General features: G+C 42.1%; 1 protein-coding gene across 1 annotated transcript in view; it reads right to left on the bottom strand.

The window, feature by feature from the left end:
* Mtap (methylthioadenosine phosphorylase) overlaps positions 1-20,519 on the bottom strand; it is a 39,277-nt gene extending 18,758 nt beyond the window's left edge. The window contains exons 1-4 of the mRNA XM_046467388.2: positions 20,333-20,519; positions 9,515-9,601; positions 8,275-8,333; positions 4,998-5,165 (exon numbers count right to left, since the gene is read on the bottom strand). Of these exons, the coding sequence (XP_046323344.1) occupies positions 4,998-5,165; positions 8,275-8,333; positions 9,515-9,601; positions 20,333-20,365 (347 nt within the window). The 5' untranslated portion in view covers positions 20,366-20,519. The remainder of the gene's footprint in view (positions 1-4,997; positions 5,166-8,274; positions 8,334-9,514; positions 9,602-20,332) is intronic.
* Between the last annotated feature and the right edge of the window lie 373 nt (positions 20,520-20,892).

Raw genomic sequence — 20,892 nt, 5'->3', positions numbered from 1 at the left:
GGAATAAAAAAGGTGCAAACATGGGGATGAAGGGGAGCTAAGCTAACAGTTTTTGGATATAAAGCTGAGTTCAAATCCCACAGGGTCCACTTTTGAGCCAATGATAATATTTCTGGGTCTAAGTCTCCTCAACTATAAACCAGGGAAATGATCGCTGCACACAAACAAATGGGATAAACTGATGGTGGCACCTTGCAGGAACTCAATCTGTGGCAGTTCAGTGTTTTTTTTAGCAGTACACACTTATGGTCAGGAATCAGTAACAAACTAGGTTCTGGAGCAAAACATAAGAATGGATTTCACACAGGGGAGTAGCTGACCCCACTTCTGGGATAGCTATAGTGAGAAGATGACAAAGAAGAGCAGGGATGCGAGTAAATGGTGCTAAGGGCCGAACGGAAGCTGCCGAGTGGCAGAAAGAGGCTCCATGTGTAATCCTTTACCTTGAACCTCCATTTCCAATCATCGGAACCTACTGGAAAGTCTGACAGACTTTTCCTGGGAGCACACCCCCACCGGGGTCAGGGTTCCACACAGTGATGTCATGGGGAAGCCCGAGGTGGGGCTGGTCTCTGGGAGGGGTTAAATGAACGGGTATAAATGATCCTTCAGCACTATTTACAGAGGGACTTTCCTAATGAGTCAGAATGCATCACAAAAGCACACCCCGACCCCTCCTACTTTATGCAGGAAAATAAGTTGCAGATAATAATCTACAGGACACCAGAACTCTTAGGAGTCAATCCAACACCCTCATTTACCAAATGAGGATGCTGGGTGACAAAGCAATTTTGCAGCAGAGCCAGAGGAAAGAATTTGGATGTCCTCCCTCCCCATCTGCAGAACTTAACCAGGGGCCAAGGCCAACATGTTAATTGTACTTGAAAGAAACCACTTGGCACTAGGAATCACATTCTGCTTTCTTTAACCCTTTTTGGCTGTATTTTTTCTCATTGTTAAAAATAAAGTTCTTATTTGCCTTTCTCACAAAACATTCCTCATAAAGACTACTAATAAAAAGAAATCTCATTTTATTTCTTACTGGTATGTTCACAAATTTCACCTTCAGATATTTTTGAGAGCAACAGAAGCAGAACCCAATAGTCTAATTTTTCTTAAAGTTTAATACAATGTGGGCATTTTCCCAGTTTACAAGTCTAGCTGTTGCTTTCTACACTTGCATAATAAATATGGTGAACTGAAGTCCCATAATAATGAAGACTGATGGCTCAGAGAAACAAGGTCATGTATAGAAAATTTCTGGAAGTCACTGCTTCTAGGTCTTGTATTGCATGGACAATTAGCTCTTTGGGATGAAAAAAAAGATCTCATCACCAGTTCTCCCCTATGGACAAAAGAATCTGCAGCCGTATCCAACAATAACTTGAGTTAGAAAGCAGAGACCCTTGAGGAACACGGGAAGAGAAAAAAAATGTTTCATGCTTTAAGGAAAGCAGTCAGTGGAACAGTCTTGCTTTGCTCCAATAGCAAAAATTTCAGGAGAAATCACTCCTATCCAACACTTTTTAATGCACTGTAAAGGTCAAGCTTTAAGTGGGGTGTGTATGGGAAGGCTGCAAGGCTGATAAACAAAAACAAAACAAAGGCCAGGCCAATGAACCATTATGCTTGTAAACTTCTCCACATCTCATCCCGGAACCTGGTGTGGTGCCAAGCCACAGGCAGGAAGGAGCCATGTTAAGTATCAGGCTAATGAACTGACCATTACCTATCCTGCTGGATTCAAAAGGAAGAAGCTGTTATCTTACACTCAAAGAAGCTGCATCATGAAAGCCCTTTTAGAAAGAACTGTACTACTGTAACAGGAAGTGACTATAGAATGAATTAGCAAGTAATGACGAGTTGGTTCCACAACTATTCCTGTACAGTGAGGGGCAGATATGTGGAAGACCCAAAGATGCCAGGAAGAAAGCACACATAAATCCCAAGGAGTAACTATCTGCAAGTCCAACTGGAGCCCTGAAAGTAGCCAACTTCAGGATGCCCTTTATTCTCGCAAAGCCAGGGTATAAGGAGTAGAATCTACCTTTTTATTTCCAGTACTGGAATGAACCTGGGGTGCCTCACCACTGAGCTACATCTCCAGACCATTTCCTTTTTCTTTTTGGTACTGGGGATTGAACCCAGGGACACTTTACTACTGAGACAAACCCCCAGCCCATTTTATTTTTTATTTTGAGGCAGGATATCACTAAGTAGCTTAGGTCCTCACTAAGGTGCTGAGGCTGAACTTGAATTTGTGATCCTACTGCCTTAACATCCCAAGTCGCTGAGATTACAGAGGTGTAACACTCCTAACTGTGGAATTTGCTGGGAGTCCCTCATGAGCTTTATATTCCCACTTATAAAACATGGCACTCTGATTACCCATAGGTGATGGGATTGAAAGCCAGATATAACTGTACATATAAGGGTATGCACCACAGGAGGGAAACCCAAAATTATAACCATCAGGAAGTTAGAACAAGTCCCAATCCTAACCATGTCCTATTCTCAGTGGCCAAATGACTCGTAGCTCTGACAATGGGGACTTTCTACAAGGTAGGAGAAACAGATTAGTTGCACCCAAGATAGCAGGAGGTGCAGGGCACCACGAAACCTACTGTGGACAAGACTCCTATGGATTCTCAGTAGGAATTGCTATTTTTAATTTTTAGTTTGTGAAAAACATCTCATACAGAGACCAGGATGGAAGGCAAGGGAAGAGTCAGGAAAACTGTACACTACAAAGGGGAAAATGAAAACCACAATGCATTCTTTTTGACATTTAAGTTCTAGACCACTTTTTTTTTTTTTTTTTGTTTCCCACAGCCGCCCTACTCACAAATAGAAAATGGTTATTCTCCCTTTGAATTCAGAAGGCATTTATTTCCTTGCATATTTGACAAGGACCTGAGGACTGAGTGCACATGCTCAAACACCACTGGACTCACTGCCCTCCCACCTGGTATGTTGTCCTGCTTTTTCCAGGACAGTCTCAGCCAGGACTCCCTTTGCTCAGACTCAAGACTCTTGACATTTGATTTGCTGGGATGTAGCATAAAAAAAAAAAAAAAAAAAAAAAAAAGGACTTTTAGAAAAGAATGATCCTACTGTTTCACAAGAGCTTCCAGCCTTGTCAGACTCCTTAAAGGGTTTATTTTATCATCACAGCAATAATCTCCTATTTCTTAAAAACTCAAATAACCTCTAAGGTATGCATGGCATGGCTGATGCACAGCCCATGCTGGGGACTGACAGATGAGAAAGGATGTGCTTTAGTTATTCCATCTATAAAATAAAAAGTCTTATTGCTTGATTCCAATTCTTTGTTACAAAGTTATATTAGAAGGATTAAAATCAATCTTTTACTTTTAGACAAAAACAATTTTGAAGATCACTGCAGGATGAGGATTTTTTTTTTCTGAGATGATATGCTGGCAAAGTTATAGCAATAGGTCAAAGTGTATGTCTCTAGATCAGCCCCTGGAAACGATCCATGGGCAGTGCTGGGAAGCCTGAGAGATAAGTTCAACCCTTAATTCTGTAGAGGACTGACCTGTAGGTAGGTAACTGGTCTGATTGAAGCACAACAGAGCCAAGATGAGATCTTGAATTGAGGACTCCTGCCCCCCCCCCCCCCAGCCCTAAGATCCTTGGGGCAGATATGCATAATGTTACAGTTTTGTCAAACAAATTGAAGCTCTGGGAACCTTAGGGCAAAAACAGCACAGCATCCAGCTCACAATGATAGCACCAAGAGAGAAGTTGAACATTTGCCTCAAAACACACACACAATCCACTTTATTAAGAAATGTGTTTTCATTACCCACAAGGCAATTAGTTCTGGTTCTCCTATGAGAAGTTCAAATACATACATGCCCATGGCTGGTTAAATGAAAGCCACGTGGCTCAATCAGGGGGCACTATCATTTTAGAAAATGTTGGCCAACAATAATAAGATACAAGCTCACAATGTAACTTTGAAATTTCTAGTGGCCACACTAAAAAAGTAAAAGAGAAACAGGTAAAATTAGCTAAAAAAATTTTTCTGGTGGGGGGCGCAGGGGCAGGTAGCAGGGATTGAACTCAAGAGCACTCGGCCACTGAGCCACATCATCCCCAGCCCTATTTTGTATTTTATTTAGAGACAAGGTCTCACTAAGTTGCTTAGCACCTCACTTTTGCTGAGGCTGGCTTTGAACTTGCAAACCTCCTGTCTCAGCCTCCTAAGCCGCTGGGATTATAGGCATGCACCATAAATCTAAATCTTATCTAACCTAATTTATCTAAAAATTTAATCACTGCAATATATGATCAATATAAAAGTTGAGATTGCATCACATTTGGGGCATATTCCAAAGGAAATAAACTCAGAATATAGAAGAAATATTGCACATCCAAGTTAATAGCAGCACTATTTATAATGCCCAAGATATGGAATTATTCAAGTTGTCTATCAATGCATGAATGAATAAAAAATAGTATTCCATTGTATGGATGTACATACACAAGTACTCTATGATTTTACTGATGTGTAGAATTTAAAAATACCCAACTCAGAAGTAGAGAGTAAAACACTGTTCATCAGAGGTTGGAAAAATACTGGTTAAAGGACACTAAATTTCACTTAAGCAAGAAGAAAAAGTTTTTGAGATGTATTGTACAGCATGGTGATTATATTAATAGAAACGAATTATGAATTTCAATACTACTAAAGGAAAAATCAAATGTTTTCACTACCAAAATGGATATGTGAGATGTAAACTAGCTTAATCAATCATATTAATCATTGTGCAAAGTATACATATACCCAAATCTCAAACTGTATCCCATCAATGTATATAATTACTATTTGTCAAGTAAAATTAAAACTCTCACAAGAAAAAGCTTCAGATGCATCTATGTCCTGCTCTTCCTTTCTCCATGTAGTTCCTATACATCATCTTCTGAGCTGGGAGTGACCAGCTACAAGAGCATTTTAGATGACTGCTCACCTGTCAATGAACTGATCGATGACAACGATGTCACCGGGCTGAATCTCCTCCCTCAAGGAGCCGCAAGCCGTTGTCACTATGACATGTGTACAGCCCTCCTCCTTCAGAGCCCAGATGTTCGCCTGGTAGTTGACTTTTGAAGGCATGATGGTGTGATGCCTCCCATGTCTAAGGGAAAGAGTATAAAGATGGTAGACAAGTGATCAGGGCATCTTAATACTGCTAGAAAAGCATACTAATTCAACGGCAGTGTTTACTAGTGTTTTCTACCAAAGCATTTTTATTGGCAGAGGAGGAATGAGAAGAGATCGGTCAATAATCATTCTACAACAAACATAGACTAGCTCATCTTAAAATGCAGACCAGCTTTATGTTCCATATATTAATTTTCCTACAAGGGCAGGTAACAACTTGCTTAGAATCCACATTCCAGGAAGACATACTGCATCTGTCACATGGGGCATGAATGCCCCAGAGCAAGGCATGAGGTTTCATGTGCACCACTGTTTTCTAACTGAAATGGAAGCCCAAGCAGTTGGATCTTTCTGCCTGATCCTCCAAAAAGCTAATGAAAACTTGTAAGGCACAAGAGTTCCCAGTTGTTTGGAGTGACAGTAACAGGTTTTGTCCAGTAACTGCTTACCTGACAACCACTGGATGGTCTGAACTGTGACCCACCAGAATTCATGTTGAAGACCCAACCTCCACTCCTATCTCAGAATGTGACTGTTTTTGGAGACAGTTCTTTATGAAGTAATTATGTTAAAATGAGGTCATTAGGGTGAGTCCTGATCTAATATGACTGGTACCCTTTCAAGAAGGGGAAATTTGGACATAGATATGTAGAGAGGGAAGTGGATATGAGGACACTGAGACAAGCCAAGCCAAGACAAGCCAAGAGACAGGCCAGGAACATAACCTTCCCTCACAGCCCTCAGAAGGAGAGCTCTGCCAACACCTCAGTCTCAGAATTCCAGCCTCCAGAGCTGTGAGAAAATTCATTTTGTTATGCAAGGCAGCCATTCTATAGCACTGTTATGATAGTCTGAGTAAACCAATATAATCACAAATGCTTACTATCATACTTCAAATAAAACCTAGCACTTTACCATGGATTTCTACCTCGTGGGCCCCAGCTTAATGACACAACACCTCCTAACCTAGGTCTCATAGCTCTGCTGCATCCACGCTCACTTCTACTTAGGTCTCAAAACTCTTTAGGCCTAAACTCAAAGATCGCCACCTCTGAGTTTCCCTCTATGATCATCACATCTACATCACATCAGTTCCTCAAACCCATTTTTCTTCATAGTGCCTCTCAGCACCTTAAACTTATCTTCTTTTAGTGTCAGCTTTTTCAACTGGAATCAGCCTGGAGGGTGATGCGGTGTCTACTTTCCTCCCTGGCACTTAGAAAGGGATACATAACAAGTAAATGGTTTGATCTGTTAGACAAAAACATGTATTTGGTTAAAATTCTTTGATCACCTGAAATACACAGCAGTGTGTGTGTGTGTGTGTGTGCGCGCGCGCATGCATACACCCCCTCTACCTGGAGGGACTCCAGTGAGCAGCTGGTAAAGGGAATTCAATTTCTGAAATTATTTCTAAAAATTCACCTGTATCACAAAGCATACTTATAAGCCATATTTCATAAACAAAACTTAAAATTATCTTGGGCTATTTGAGTAACTAAGACATGTCATGCTCTATCACAGAAAGGCAGTGCCCAAAATCAAGTTTCCTTTCCATGTGATCATGCAGAAGGACTATCACACAAAACTTACAAAACTTAGTTTGTTTGATGATGATTAGAAATTTAGGCTTCGTTTTTGTTTTGCCTACATATTTGCTTATATTTTTTGGTGAGAACACACACTTAAATTCTATTTTACATAAGTATAAGGTTGAATTTCTATGTGTTTAACATTAATAGACATAGACATATCTAGAAAAAAAGAGTAGAAATAAATATATCCAAATATTAAGGAAAAAGTTGGGGCTTTTGAGTAAAATTTTGGGTTTGAAGCTCTGCCACTTACTAGCCCTGTGACCTTATCAGTCACTCTACTCTCAGTTCAGTTTCTTTTCACCTGTAAAATGGATAATGAAATACCTACGCTAGAGGATTATTATTAAATACCTCTTGTAATTATCATATTTATACTTAAAAAGTATCTTTAATGTCTTTCCTGATGAACAACAGAAGTATTAAAAGCATCAAAATAACTGCAGACACATGTAGCACACTGTGGCTTCTATCCTGAGTTCACAGATGACCTATCAGAAGATGGGGACCATTGATACCCAGAAAGTACATATATCTTTCTGAAAGTGTTCTCTAAAACTCTTGATTAGCTACTTCAAAAGAAATTTTTAAAACCAAAAGCAATTCAGAACCAATGCATTAAAGGGTCAATCATTTCACAGTCTGACAGTTTAGTTCAGGAACATTAAAGCCTCAGCATTGGGCTACCTTACCAACGGTCTCCCCATAGACCTTGGAAAAAATTAATCAATTCTCTAGCAATCTCTAGCCAAGACTTGGGTTGTCAATACAAAAGCTATTTTTTTTTCTTTAATTTAAAAAGCAAGCCAGTAGGGCTGGGGATGTGGCTCAAGCGGTAGCACACTAGCCTGGCATGAGTGGAGCAGGGAATACACCTTATATGACCCAAGCAGAGGACCCTATGAAACTGTGCCAGACTTCAGACCACAGAAACTAGGAAATAGTGTGCTGCTGAATCCGTGGTAATCTGGAACATGGCCATGGAAAACTAGGCAATGGAAAACTAAATGTGTAGTCTAATGTCTAACTATGTGATAAAAACAATGTTGCCTTCTTTATACCAGGGAGCGGCACCAGCCTCAACCAGGGAACAAGGTCTAGACACTACAGTCAATTCACTTGATAGGCCCCAAGCCCCTTTCCACAAACATGAAACAACTACTATATAAGAAGTCACTAATGGAACACTGTTCTTTATGTTAATTAGGAAAAAAAAAAATTTCTTCTTGCAGTTAGAACTGAAAACAGAGCTTCAATTTTATTCACCTGATTTTCTTTTCTAACCTCCTGGGATGGAGTGGAACATGAGCTCTTTGATATCCTACATATGCAAAGCTTACTTCAATTAATTAATTAACTAATTAATTAAAGGTGGCTAAGATGTTCTGACTCCAACACATAAAAGCTCATGCCTTCATCATTATTCTTTCCAGAATTTAAGCTGAATTTCAATTTAGTGATAATATTCAAAAAGCTTAAAATACTTACCTTGCAAGGAGGACACAATCAACATTTTTTATCTTCCCCAAAATTAAGGCATCAGATGGCTGTGTGCAATGAAAAACAGTTACACCTCAGTGATTTTTAAGACACATAAGCAAACAATTTAAAAATTGTTAACCTATAATAGATTCATGAAACTTGCAGTCTGAAAATATAGCTTAGAAAAGAGTCTAGATTTGATTAACGTAATCAAAGAACTTTAACTGAGTGCAAACTCAGGTTCTGAAGGTTGCTGGGGGCCTATATAGGTATCACTTAGTAAGGTCATTTGTATCAAGCACTCAGTGGACTCTGATAGCAGACTCAACAAACTTAGATGTGTCAAGGGTATATGGCAGGCTCAAGAATAGGTGTGAGTGAAAGGCAGAGAGGTAATGAGACCACAGCACGAAGGACTCAGCAATAGTGCTGTCTGCTTATGTTAACCAGGTCTCAGATGGCCATGGGGATGATGCAGGGAAAGTCCCCGTTCACTGAGGGGTTGCCAAAGCATGAGGTTAGGAGGAAGGCCAAGACGACATAGGGCCTGGAAGTCATGAGGTCAATCCAAAAACTGAGCTAAAAAGGAGGATTTAGTTAGAAAGGACAGATGCAGAGATCTTCAGAGGATCAGAGGAACTAGTGTTTGGAAGTAGCAATAGGGAGTAAGTAGAAAGCAGACACCCCACCCTGGCCTAGGCCGGTGACACAGGAGCCTGGGGAAAAAACAGTGTGTCCTGGAAAATGAAGAGCACATCACTCCCAGTGCTATGAATACCCACACTGTGTGATCTCCAAGACAATCCTCCTCTGGCTCTGGGCTCACTCCAAAAAAAAAAAAAAAAAAAAATAATAATAAATAAATAAATAAAAAATGCTACTTTGTAATAGTACTTCATCCTATTAGTCATCAGCCTGTACCCTGAATTAGTGTGCTGTGACATATAGTCACTGAATTAGAAGCTTATTTGAATGCAGACTTGAAAAGCAGAGTTGTTATGTCTAAAATGAGTGTCTGCCTTCTAGCAACATGAATTGAGAAGTTACTTGTGCGTATTCAAAAGCTGTGTTTTCAAAACAGGGAGCTCTGAAGCATCCTTGCTCTGGGGGGGGATGAAACCCAATGACAAGACCCCAAGCCAAGACTTGGGTTGTCAATACAAAAGCAATTTTTTTCTTTTGATTTAAAAAGCAAGCCCGTAAGAAGTGTATAAAACTAACATATCTCGATTAAATAGATATTAACCTTGCCAAATGGAGTATCCACGTATTTTTCAGTTCTTCCTTCTAAAATTTCTGGATCATCCAGGCCTGTTCCACCAATTATTCCAATCTAAGGGAAGAAAAAAGATCATCACACTAGGTCTTTTTTTTTCATTCGAAACACTGAAAAACATTCAGAAACATTTGAAGGTCTTCTATTGTTTAGAAATAACCAAAATGTAATTTTTAAAAATTATATCACATTTATTTCTGACTGAATTACAAATAAATAGAGAGGTACTTTTAGATATCTAATTAAGTAACTGACATCATTAGGAAAATTTCTCTGGGCTAACATCTGAAAGGAAAAAGTATGTAAACAGCCAGAAACCAGACATGACACCAATAGAAAGATCATAGTGACCGGAACTATTTTTACCCCCAACGAAAGGTTTAACTCTATTGAACAAAGTAGCTTCTGGAACAAAAATTCAAAGTTTAGAATTACTTGAATATCTAAAGTAAGCAATTTTCAGATCAGGTTATATAAGTTGATTTATATCAATTTGGAGGAAAATGGCTCTTTCTCTGGCCCTCAATTTCCTGGTGGGGGAGTCAACAAATTGAAAATAAATAAATATGTAAAATAGGGGCATTTAGTGAGACCTTGCTGAAAATTCTGTTGGCTTAGTACATTTCCTTAAGTGGCTAAGTCAGTTGATGGAGCCACCTTGTGGTACATTACTGAAATCACAGGTTTTATTGTTTCATACTAACTAAAAAACATAAAACTAATAAACATTAGTTTTAAATCAAATCAAAAGCAGCACTCCCTTTAGTCAATACATTAAAATCATCTAGTTGAACAGAATTTTTTTTAAAAAAAGAAATCACACTGCTTTTTGCAAATGGGAACCTTCCTTTGGTCTGGCCTCTCTATTTTATCCTTCATTTTATGTATCCTCTTAAGCACCACGAGTCATAAAGAGGTTAATAAACTGTCCAGCCAATGTCCTCATCTTGGTCACAGAAATAAATTGCTGACTCTAAAAATTACTCTCAGCCTACTCTTTGGAGATTCAGGTACTCAAAGAAACTTTTGCATTTTTTACTTATGACCACTTTGACTTGATTGTTTTTAGATATTCCCTGGGCTGTGGCCCAGGTGATTTAACAGTGGATTCTGGATTTAACAGTGGACCCTCAGGCACGTACATACAAAACAAATCTAATTTGGTTTTGGAACCACCGTTCAGTTTTCATGCTAGTCCAGCATGGAAGCAGTGATTACAAAATGCTAGTGGGGAATGGTGATGCACATCTATGGTTCAGGAGACTGAGGCAGGAAGACCGCAAGTTCAAAGCCAGCCTCAGCTTGAGTGAGACCCTGTCTTGGGGGAAAAATTGGAGAGGGGGCTGGCTTTGTGGCTCAGTAGTCGAGTACCTCTGGGTTAAATCCCCAGTACCAAAAACAACAACAAAAAATAAAACAAACAAACAAAGAACACTAGGCAGTCCAGAAATTCTGAATTCCAAACTTCAGTTTATACCATCTGGGCTGCATGATGGCCCTGCACTAGGTAACTGGCAACTCAGTCCTCAGCAAAGCATATACAGTATTTGACTAGAAAGCAAGTGGCCAGTGCTTGCCAGAAGGGCAGGATGGAGTCTCTGGCAATGAAAAGATCTGCAGGCAAGCCTACCCAGCCATCCAACTAGTTCCAGTTGTTTATGGAAACCCTCCTTGCAAGGGATAAAGCAACAAGTGTAGTGACTGAGTTCTGTATTGCCATTGAAGGTAACTGGACCTCCAAGATGGAGGCTGGCGGTGCCAAAATGTGGTCAATGTCTCCACCTTCTGGTCCTATGGCAAAGTACAGTTGAGATAAAGTCTCCAAGCACTAATGGCCCAATTCTATTTACACCCTGGTAAGCCTCTAAATTCAACAATCAGTTCAGTACTTGCTTTGATAATGAAATGACTGTTTTGAGTATTTACATGCCAGATGTATTGTGTAAAGTGTTTCAGAGGCCGAATCTGTTATTTAATCATTACATCTATCCTATGAGATAGGCCCTATACTATTATACCCATTTTACAAATAAGGAAAGGCACAAAAATAAAGAAATTTGTATAAGAGCAATTCATAGGGAGCAAACCTGGGATAGAGACCCAGGTGTCTAAAGCTTAATCATCATGATATGCTATGTCTTAATATCCCTTGTAGTCTTTCCTGATATCATGCTCTATTTAAAAAATTTTGTTGTTTCCATGTTATGAAGAAACATGCTCAGCAGGGTCAAGAACTTTCTTGACCAAGGTCACAGAGCAAGCATAGAAATAGTACCATTGGATATCTGAGTGACCACCTTAAAGGAGAAGAGGACTGATCACGGATAACTTCATCCATCCTCAGGAAACAATAAGACCCGTGGGCTGGATCATCAGTCATGAGTCCAGTTAATTCTAGCCTGTCCATAAAATGGGCTTAAGGCCTGAGATGGAATTTCTGGGCCAATTCTCCCCATCATTACACAAAATAAGGGACTAAAATGGGAACTCCCTGGTCAATCAAGGTCACTAAAAGATTTTGTCAGTTCCTTCCCCATTTTCCCACTGACAGACCACTGAGACAGTCTTCTCAAAAAGAGAAAAACAGGTTTCACTTCTTCTCTGACAGGATGGAAGCATCCTGTCCAAGTGGTGGCTTACCTGGCCAGAATGGTTAGATCCAGCAAGGATGAAAGGGTGCCTCCAAATCCCTACCCTATGCATTTTCCTTGGTACCTGGCTCCAGGAGACTTCACCTACCCAGTCTGGTCTCAGGACCTATCACCTTGAGATCTGAACACCCTGCCTCAAGAACCCAGTGCTCTATGAGGGCATTCTCAAAACATTACATCTCTCAGTAGCTGAGATCATCCCATGCCAAGGTGATGGACTGCTTCTGAGTGCTTCAACTCTCAAGGAGGTTAAGAGTCAGAGCTAAAGCTGGCAGTCTTTGAGTATTTCAGTCCGTCACCTATGGTTGCTGCTTACAAGTTCAGTAAGCTCAGCAGATAGAAGCCCTCATTATTTGGCCAACTTGGCTTTGAAGTCTTTGAGGACTTTGCAAAATCCCAGATGTCCTATATGGGAAAAGAGCAGCCAAATGACTCAGGCTGCCTATTTAAAACCTGCAATATGGTTCAAATGTCCTTTGTGAGGAATGATTATGTGCTGAACTGTGCTCCACTCCCCCAGATTCGTGATGAAGTTCTAACCAGCAGTACTTCAGAATATGACTGTATTTGGAAATGGGGTCTTCAATGAGGTTAAGAAAGGTTAAATGAGGTCAATGGGATGGGCCCCAATCCAATAAATTGGGAGTCCTAAGAAAAGTGATTCAGACACTTATATAGAAGAAAGACTGTGAAAACATGTGGAAAACACGGCTAGGTATAAGCCAAGAAAAGGGAAACTGACCCTGATCACACCCTGATCTTGGACTCCACAACTGTAAGGTAATATGCTTCCATTTCTTAAGCCACCTGTTAGTGTGCTTTATTACAGCAGCCCTGGTGAACTACTACAGGGATGTTACATTCCAGTCAGAGAAGTCTGATGCCCACAGTTCAGAACACTCATGGCTTTGATCATCCTCTCCTTGCAATGTCAAGATACGAGTCCAGTGAGGAATCACTCTCTGGAAGACACTTCACTCCTGAAATGGTCAAGTAATTTTTGAGGGTTTTCCTCAAAGCTCATTGTGTTCTTTAGAGCTCTCCTTCACAGGATCTACCTGGCTTTCTCCTGAGTCAGCAGAGAGAATACTTAAATCCCCTGGGGAACTTTCAATGCCAAAGCTCAGGTCCCAGACTGCAGAAATTCTGATTAATGGGAGACACAGAATTTGTTTTACTTAAAGCTCTTCAAGTGGTTCTAACGTGCATCCACAACTAAGCATGCTGCTTTCGGGCTTAAACCACAAATTTATAAAATGTGGCCTAGCTGAGTATGGTAGGCTGAATAATGGTCCCTATATTCATCCGTTTTTTGTAGCTGTGATGGTATACATGTGAAAATAATTTAAGAGGAAAAGTTTATTACAGCTCATGGTTTTAATCCACAGTCACTTGGCTCTGTCTCTTTTGAGTCTGTGGTGAGGCAGAATATCATGGCTGGGAGCACCTGGTGGAGAAGATGGTGGAAGAAATCTGTTCACCTTATGGCTACCAGGAAGCCAAAAGGAGAGTGAAGGTCTTGGGTCCCAAAATCCCCTTCAATGACCTAATTTCCTTCTACTAGGCCCACCTCCTACAGGTTCTACCACCTTCCAATAATACCACAGGCTGGTGCCCAAGCCTTTAAAATATGGATCTTTGGGGAACATTTAAGATCCAGATCTTAATATAAATAGATCCTATTTATATTCAAATTCTCAGAATCTATGCATGTTAAATGATTAAATTAAGAACCATGAGATGGGGAGATTATCTTGGATTATTTGAATGGGACCTAAATGTAATCAGGAAAAAGAGCCTCATAAAAGTTAGGCTGAGTCAAATGATGGTGGCGGGATCACAGGAGCAGAGGGAGAGAAAAGGGGATGTGATTCTGGTGCTCTTAAGCCAAGCCAGGCTGATGTCTTCAGAAGCTGGGAAAAGCCAGCAACTGGACTGTCCTTTAGATCCTCCAAGAAGAGCCAACAAATGCTTGATTTTAGCCTCGTTAGACTCATTTTGGATTTCCGGCATCCATAGGAAAGCAACACAGAATAAGACTTGCCATAAGAGTCTATTAGAATGCAGTTGTCCACCCTTTCCAAAGCTCCAGGGTCAGTGGGCATTTAACATCCTGGGTTTGTTAAAGTCCTATATTTCTGGTTCAGCGGGATTGTGGCAGGGCCCAAGAATTTGCATTTGTAACATCACCAAGTAAGGCAGATGCTTAGGAAGCTTTGAGAACCACTGGTTTAGATGCCTCTGAGGTGCAGACTAGAATACGGGGTTTACAATCACAGTTAAGGATCCAGGGTCCACTGCATGCAAATATTTATGCTATGTTTCTTCATCTTCCTTATCTATGAGGGTCAGATTTCTACTTAATCTATAGAAGTATCATGAGAGTCAAATGAAACACCACATTAGCATCAGTTACTGTTTCAGTACACCTTACTAGCCCTGGCAACACACAAAATCAATCTAAACTTCCTCAAAGCAAAAAATTCCTGTATCTGTTTTTCTCTGCTGGTCAGTACACAAACCTGGCTGCTCCCATCTCTCCTCACCAGGTGGAATGCAGCACACAGGTCTTCAACCCAGTATCAAGTGGCTCTCCTGGGGGTGTCTGGAAACATGGGACATTTGTGGCTGTCACAGGGATTGCAGGGAGTGCTGCTGGCATTTAAGCAGGGGTGTGTTAAGGATGTGCTCTATGTCCTTCAATGTCCAGGGATGTCTGATAAAACAACTGTCCTGCCCAAAATGCCACAGTGTCCCTAGGCAAAAAAAATGAAGGCTTGTTGGTAATTTTATTTTCACCAGAGGCTTGTGTGCTGAACCCCAGTTTTGGAGCACCATACAGGGACTTTTAGTCTGAAGTCCTCCACTGGCCACAGTTGAGAAAGCCCAAAGTAGTTTTAAAGGCTTATTATTCACTGACTTGCTGTCTTCTTTCATGTCATTGTGTTTTTGGCTTACTCCCTGCCTATAATGGGACATATCTGTTGGGAACAGTGAATAAATCATTGCTTCGAATTATTGAGACACTCATGCTGGGAATCTTTTGGTATGACTGCATGAATGGTGTGACTCTACATTGTGTACAACCAGAGAAATGAAAAGTTGTGCTTCATTTGTGGAAAGAAAGAAAAAAGGAAGGAAGGAAGGAAGGAAGGAAGAAAGGAAAGAAAGAAAATAGTGCCAAGAGAAAAAGTTGTGCTCCATTTGTGTAAAAAAAGAAAGAAAAAAAACAGTGCCAAGAGAAACGCCCATTTCCAGGTGACTCAGCACTGTTGATAAGGAGAATTCCGTGCCTGTCATGGAATGTACTAGTTCAAAAGCCTTGAATTCAAATCCCAGCTGCCCGGAGGTAGAAGATGTGGGTGCAAACTGATAAGTCCCAACTAAGCTGTTTTGCTCACAAACTTAATCCCTTTGATGTTTATACCTATATAATAAACACAGAGACTCTTGCTCTTTGTTAAGCCAGACTCCACCAGAGCTGGTGAACCCACCATATCCTGCTTCCACTTATAATTGAGTCCTTGTCTTTATTTTTATAATTTCAAATTTTCCTAATCTGACCCACACCTGTGTTTTGAGAACTGTTCACTCGCTGTGCAGGTCACTGTGAAACATATCCCCTCCTTGTCACAGCAAAAAAGATTAACACATTATTTTTTAATTTCCCAGAGTGAAAGTTGGGCAGTTGCAGAGGAGTCACAGCCCACTAAGATCCCTTAGAACACCCTTTCCCTGAATGAATGGCAAAGACCTGTTTGGCCTTTTGCCTGGTCAGTTATCATCTGTTGTGGCTGAAGCTGGAGGACAATGTCTCCCTGAGGTCCCCCTGGATAATGCCAGGTGTTAATCCCATGGCTGCCTCTGTTCTTGACTGCCCACCTGTTATCCTCACCCACTGCATGAACCATAACCAACTACAGTGAACCATTAGATTATCCAATTACTTTTCTTCTCAGAGGCGTCCTCCCTCCCTCAACCCAACATCACTCTGCACCCACTTTATTCCTATAGCAAAGGCCCCTTGGCCTCTTATGTCCCAGCCTGCTAACCACCAGTAGTACATCAGATGAAGGAATCCTATATTCACCTTCCTTGCTTCAAAGAGTCACTTATGGTTCCTTCCCATCTTCTGTTTGAAAACGATCGCCAGCATTACCATCATTTGGGTTCCCCAGGTGGGAAACAGAAATCCTCCTGTTCCTCTGCTGCAGTCCCATATCTTGCCAACCTCTGTTCTAAGACTTCTGTGGCCACCACCCCCGACTTGGGCACTAGTGCGGCAGCATCTGGCCTGATCTAGCTCTTTCCCTATACAGGCTACTCAATACACAGCAGCCAAGTAATCACTTAAAAATGTAAATCAGATCCTACCTCTCTGCTCAGAACCTTTTAATGGTTCCCAGAACATTTAGAATCAAATCCAAATCATGGTATGTATGGAAGGCTAAATAAGCTGCACCAAGCCATTATCTCAACATGCACCAGCACCGAGATTTCTATTCTAGGACTCCATCTCACTTCTGCCTCAGACCTTGGTTTTAGCTGTCTTGACCCCTATCTTTGCTCAGGTCTTCACATGATTATCCTCATTTTGTCTAGCCACTTATATTTAATCTGCTTAAGCTGCAATAACAAAATACTAGACTGGGTGGCTTATAAGCAACAGATATCTATTTCTCACAGTCTGTAAGCCAGAAATCCAAGATGAAGGCAGATTCAGTGCCTGGAGAGAACCTGTTCTGGTTCATAGGTGAGGCCTTGCATGGTAGAAGGGGATAAGGTAACTCTCTGGAGCCTCTTTCAAAAGAGCATTGGGTATGGTGGTACACACCTGTTATAACAGCTGCTTAGGGAGGTTGAGGCAGGAGGATTGCAAGTTCAAAGCCAGCCTCACAAACTTAGCAAGACCTTGTCTCAGAATACAATATAAAACAGGCTGGGGATGTGACTTAGAAGTCAAGTGCCCCTGGGTTCAATCCCTGGTTATCCCCACCTCCAAAGCACTATTCACAGGCATGATGGCTCTACCTTAACACTAATCACTCCCCCAAAGCCCACCTCCTAGTACCATCACACTGGCAATTAGGTTTCAACATATAAAATTGGGGGAAACCACTACACAGCTTAGAATCTGCTTTCCTAGAGGTCTTTTTTGACCCCATCACTCTGTTTCACTCTCATGTTGGCTGGCCTTCTACCTCCACTACCAGATAAGCTTGAAGAAAAGCGGGACACTGTCTTACTCAAAGATGTACCCCCACTGCCTGGCAGATATTCAGTACATACTTTTGCATAAAATTCTGCCAGGAGACAGCTAGATTTGAACAATATACAAGTATCACATTTCCAACCTCAATCTGATGTTTTTAACCTTTAGATGATCTGATGATCTAACAGAGCCTCTTAAACCAAGGTGACTGAATAATTTAAGCTGCAATCCTTGGTAATAGTTGTATTTTACAAAGGGATGGACTAGGGCTGGCATTAACGGAGTATGTAGAACTGGGCTCAATGTGTTAAATGTTACTGTGCTTAAATCCAACACCTCTCAAAGTAGTGTGACTAGCGCTTCTCTGACAGCCAAGGACCCTAAGGGTAAGATTCTGAGGAAGAAGTGTTAGGACCTTCTGGGATATGGGCTGGGCTTCTGGCCTTCATAGTTCTTTCCTCCCCTCTCTGCCTTGAGTTAAGCTGCAACACCCTCATCCCTACACCTCCAATCAAACTGCTATTTAAATGACCAGATGAAATGATGGCAGTAAGTCAGGCCACATGTCAGCTGCCAGTGATGTCAATGAGGGCTCAGACACACAACTGTGCTTCCACATCAGACTTGGAGAGTGTGTTCAGTGGGTTCAGGGAGAATTTGTGCATGCACTTCCAATTCCCCTTTCTAAGGCTGGATGCCCTTCTGAAGACTCACAATAAAACAGGGCATAGAAATATTTCAGAAATGCCTCACATCCACTTGGTGGAATGCCAGGCTCTGGGCCCAATTCTACCATTATCTAGGCCCTGCTGTGTAATTCTGGACACCTTAGTTGATCTTTGACACCTGCAAAAGAGTTAGTGTGGCCATAGAAGGAAAAGTGCTGCTACTATTACACCACAATGGAGAGAATATGGTTCTTACCAGCTGTTTTGCTCTGGACATGGGTACCTTCATGTTTTCTACACAGAATGCTGCCTTAGCAATCAAGGGGGATGTGATGCTGGCAACATGGATTGTCAGTGATGAAGCTGTCACTTACCCTAGTTCCCTACTGGGGTAATCCAATAAATATATATTTTTTTAACTCAATGGAGAAACCTCACCTAAGCAAAACACTGGCTTGCAGCAGCCTGGTCTGTAAGATGCAGAAATGCTGCAAATGTCTTGTGGGTAGGGGGTCCCAGGAAGGAGATACTGTTCTCTTTCCCTACTGAAGCAAAACAGAAACAATACACAAGGACAGTTTTACTCCTATTACTGTCTTGTTAGCCTGGATGCTGTCCATATAATCTGCTTATTTAAACAGTGTACACTTTGACTCTCCCATGTTCTAGCTTCACAAAGAGAAATCAGCAGGCAGGCCTAGCACCATTTGTACCTCTTAATTTGATGTCCAGCAGCTTGCCAAGAACAAAAATATACATTATTCAATATTTACATCAGGGCTTAAATCACATTGCCCATTCTGCACTTAAATGCACTGCATTATTTTACAGGAAAACCGGCAAGGAGAATGCTAACCGGATTAAAGTGAAGCTGTTTTAAGTAAGATCCCTCTTTTTGTTGGTGCTTTAAATTCCTGTAGGAGAAAACTGTGGCCTAATGATACCAAACATAGTTTAATTGTTGGAGAAAGGGTAATTCAAAATTAATTTAAGCTCTCCCACTTATACACATTACTATTTAATAAGTTTAAACCATGTGCAAAACATAATACCAACACACTAATTTCTGCAGTGAAACCTGCACTACATAGATAGTTACTTTAGGAAACTTACATACTTTGCACGTGAGTTTCTGCCTTCTTCCCTCTTACTGGCCTGGGAAACCTCTCAAAGTGTGCCGTCTATAAAACGCACAAAAAGTTACACATATAATTTTGACTACAACACCCTCACCCACTCCTCTCCTTGTGTTTCATGAACACCGCAAAGGCCTAATATACCAACCCCTCTGGCTGAATACCAACTGATCCCAGAGAAGTGCTTTTTCCCAGGAGAGCTGCACACAAGTGCAAGAAATGCTTGGAGAAGAAAGCGGACCTTGTGCATCATGGGCAAGAAATTTCTAAAAGTGAACCAAGTTAACCGTGTTCTTGGCCAATAATAAAAGTCTAGAAAAGGTCTTAAGTTTTATCATAGAATTTTCTTTGTGTACTGTAATTATAACTCTCCACCAAAGAGGAAAGAAGTGTTTAAAGCCCCAAGGAAGCTTATTGCAACTCTCAAAAATCACGCCTTTTTCTGGCCAGAGCGTCCTACCGCGCTTTGATCCCACGTGCCCAGACCTCTGAGGATCTGGGGCCCAAAGAATCTAAGCTCTTAACTTTCCAGATTGCAAACGAAGCAGTTTCAAGTCAGAGGCCTCCAAAGCAAGAGCGGCCCTAGGGAAAAGACGCCTTTAGTGTACTTAAAAGTTAAGTTTGTAAGAAAAGCCGAAAGCTTGCAAAAGAGCAGGTACGCAGCTCTCCCACGTGGGCCGAGGACAGTGAGCGGAGTCAAGAAAGCGGAAGCGCGAATCCCTCAAGGCATGGGGCGACAGTCGCAGCAGCTGCAGGCGCCTGGCCACATGGGGGAAATGGCCAGCTCCAGCCAGCACACTTCATGAGAAGGGAGTGGTGCCTGAGAAGGGCAGCAGCGCAGGCGAAACCTAAGGCCACCCACTGCCCCTCTAAAAATGACTTGCCACCGCCCTGCAGGGTGCGGTGCAGACAAGCCCCAAGGTTGGGGAGGGGAATGCAGCTAAGCCCGAAGGTTGGAGGCGAGAAGGTGTGCACCCCTGCCAGAGGGCCGCGCCCCAGCCCGTCCCCGCCGCGGCACCGCTGCACTGGCAGAGCGCACAGACTAGAGGTGCGGTTCCCTGGAGCGGAGGGAGAGGCTACCGGGCAAGGCGGACCAAAGCCGCCGGGCAGGCTGATCTCACCTTCACCGCAGTGGTAGCAGCGCCCGAGGCCATGTCTGTGCTGAGAAGAGGCTGCGATGGGCGAACGTGCAGGGCCCAGACGCGGCTGCGGGGCCAAACACACAGCGCGGGAGTGAGCACTGCGGAGTCCGGGGGTGGGCCTTGACTCCTCCTCTTCCTCCCTGGGACAGCTGGATTGGCTGCGCCCGTGGGCTCTCCCCCGCCACCCCCCTCCTCAAATCAAGGTTCCCGCGTCCCGCCCCTTTTGCAGACCTTTCCGGTTTTCCGGTTTTCTTTTCTTTATCTCCCGCTGTAACGGGTTCCTGATAGTGGTAGTAACGGAAAGCCTGATGGGAAACTTCTATTGTTCCAGACTCTCTGCTTTGTACTTTAATTAGCTCCTTAACTTTCACCAGAACCCTATAAGAAGAGCAGTACTCCCAGGTCGGCCCAGTACAGATGCCTTTACGGCCCCGGCAGCGTTCCAGAAGTTCTCGCGGGAGGGAGAATCCTCCGGAGGAGGGAACTAGCTTGCTGAGATTGCCTCCCGCGCTGATGTGGGGCTGGGACGGGCCGGGGGC

The sequence above is a fragment of the Marmota monax genome, unplaced genomic scaffold, assembly GCF_021218885.2.
Source record: "Marmota monax isolate L192 unplaced genomic scaffold, Marmota_monax_Labrador192_F-V1.1 WCK01_AAM20220418_F8-fsc00033, whole genome shotgun sequence".
NCBI lineage: Eukaryota > Metazoa > Chordata > Mammalia > Rodentia > Sciuridae > Marmota > Marmota monax.
The sequence above is the reverse complement of the archived record's forward strand: the minus strand, read 5'-3'. Positions and strand labels throughout refer to the sequence as shown.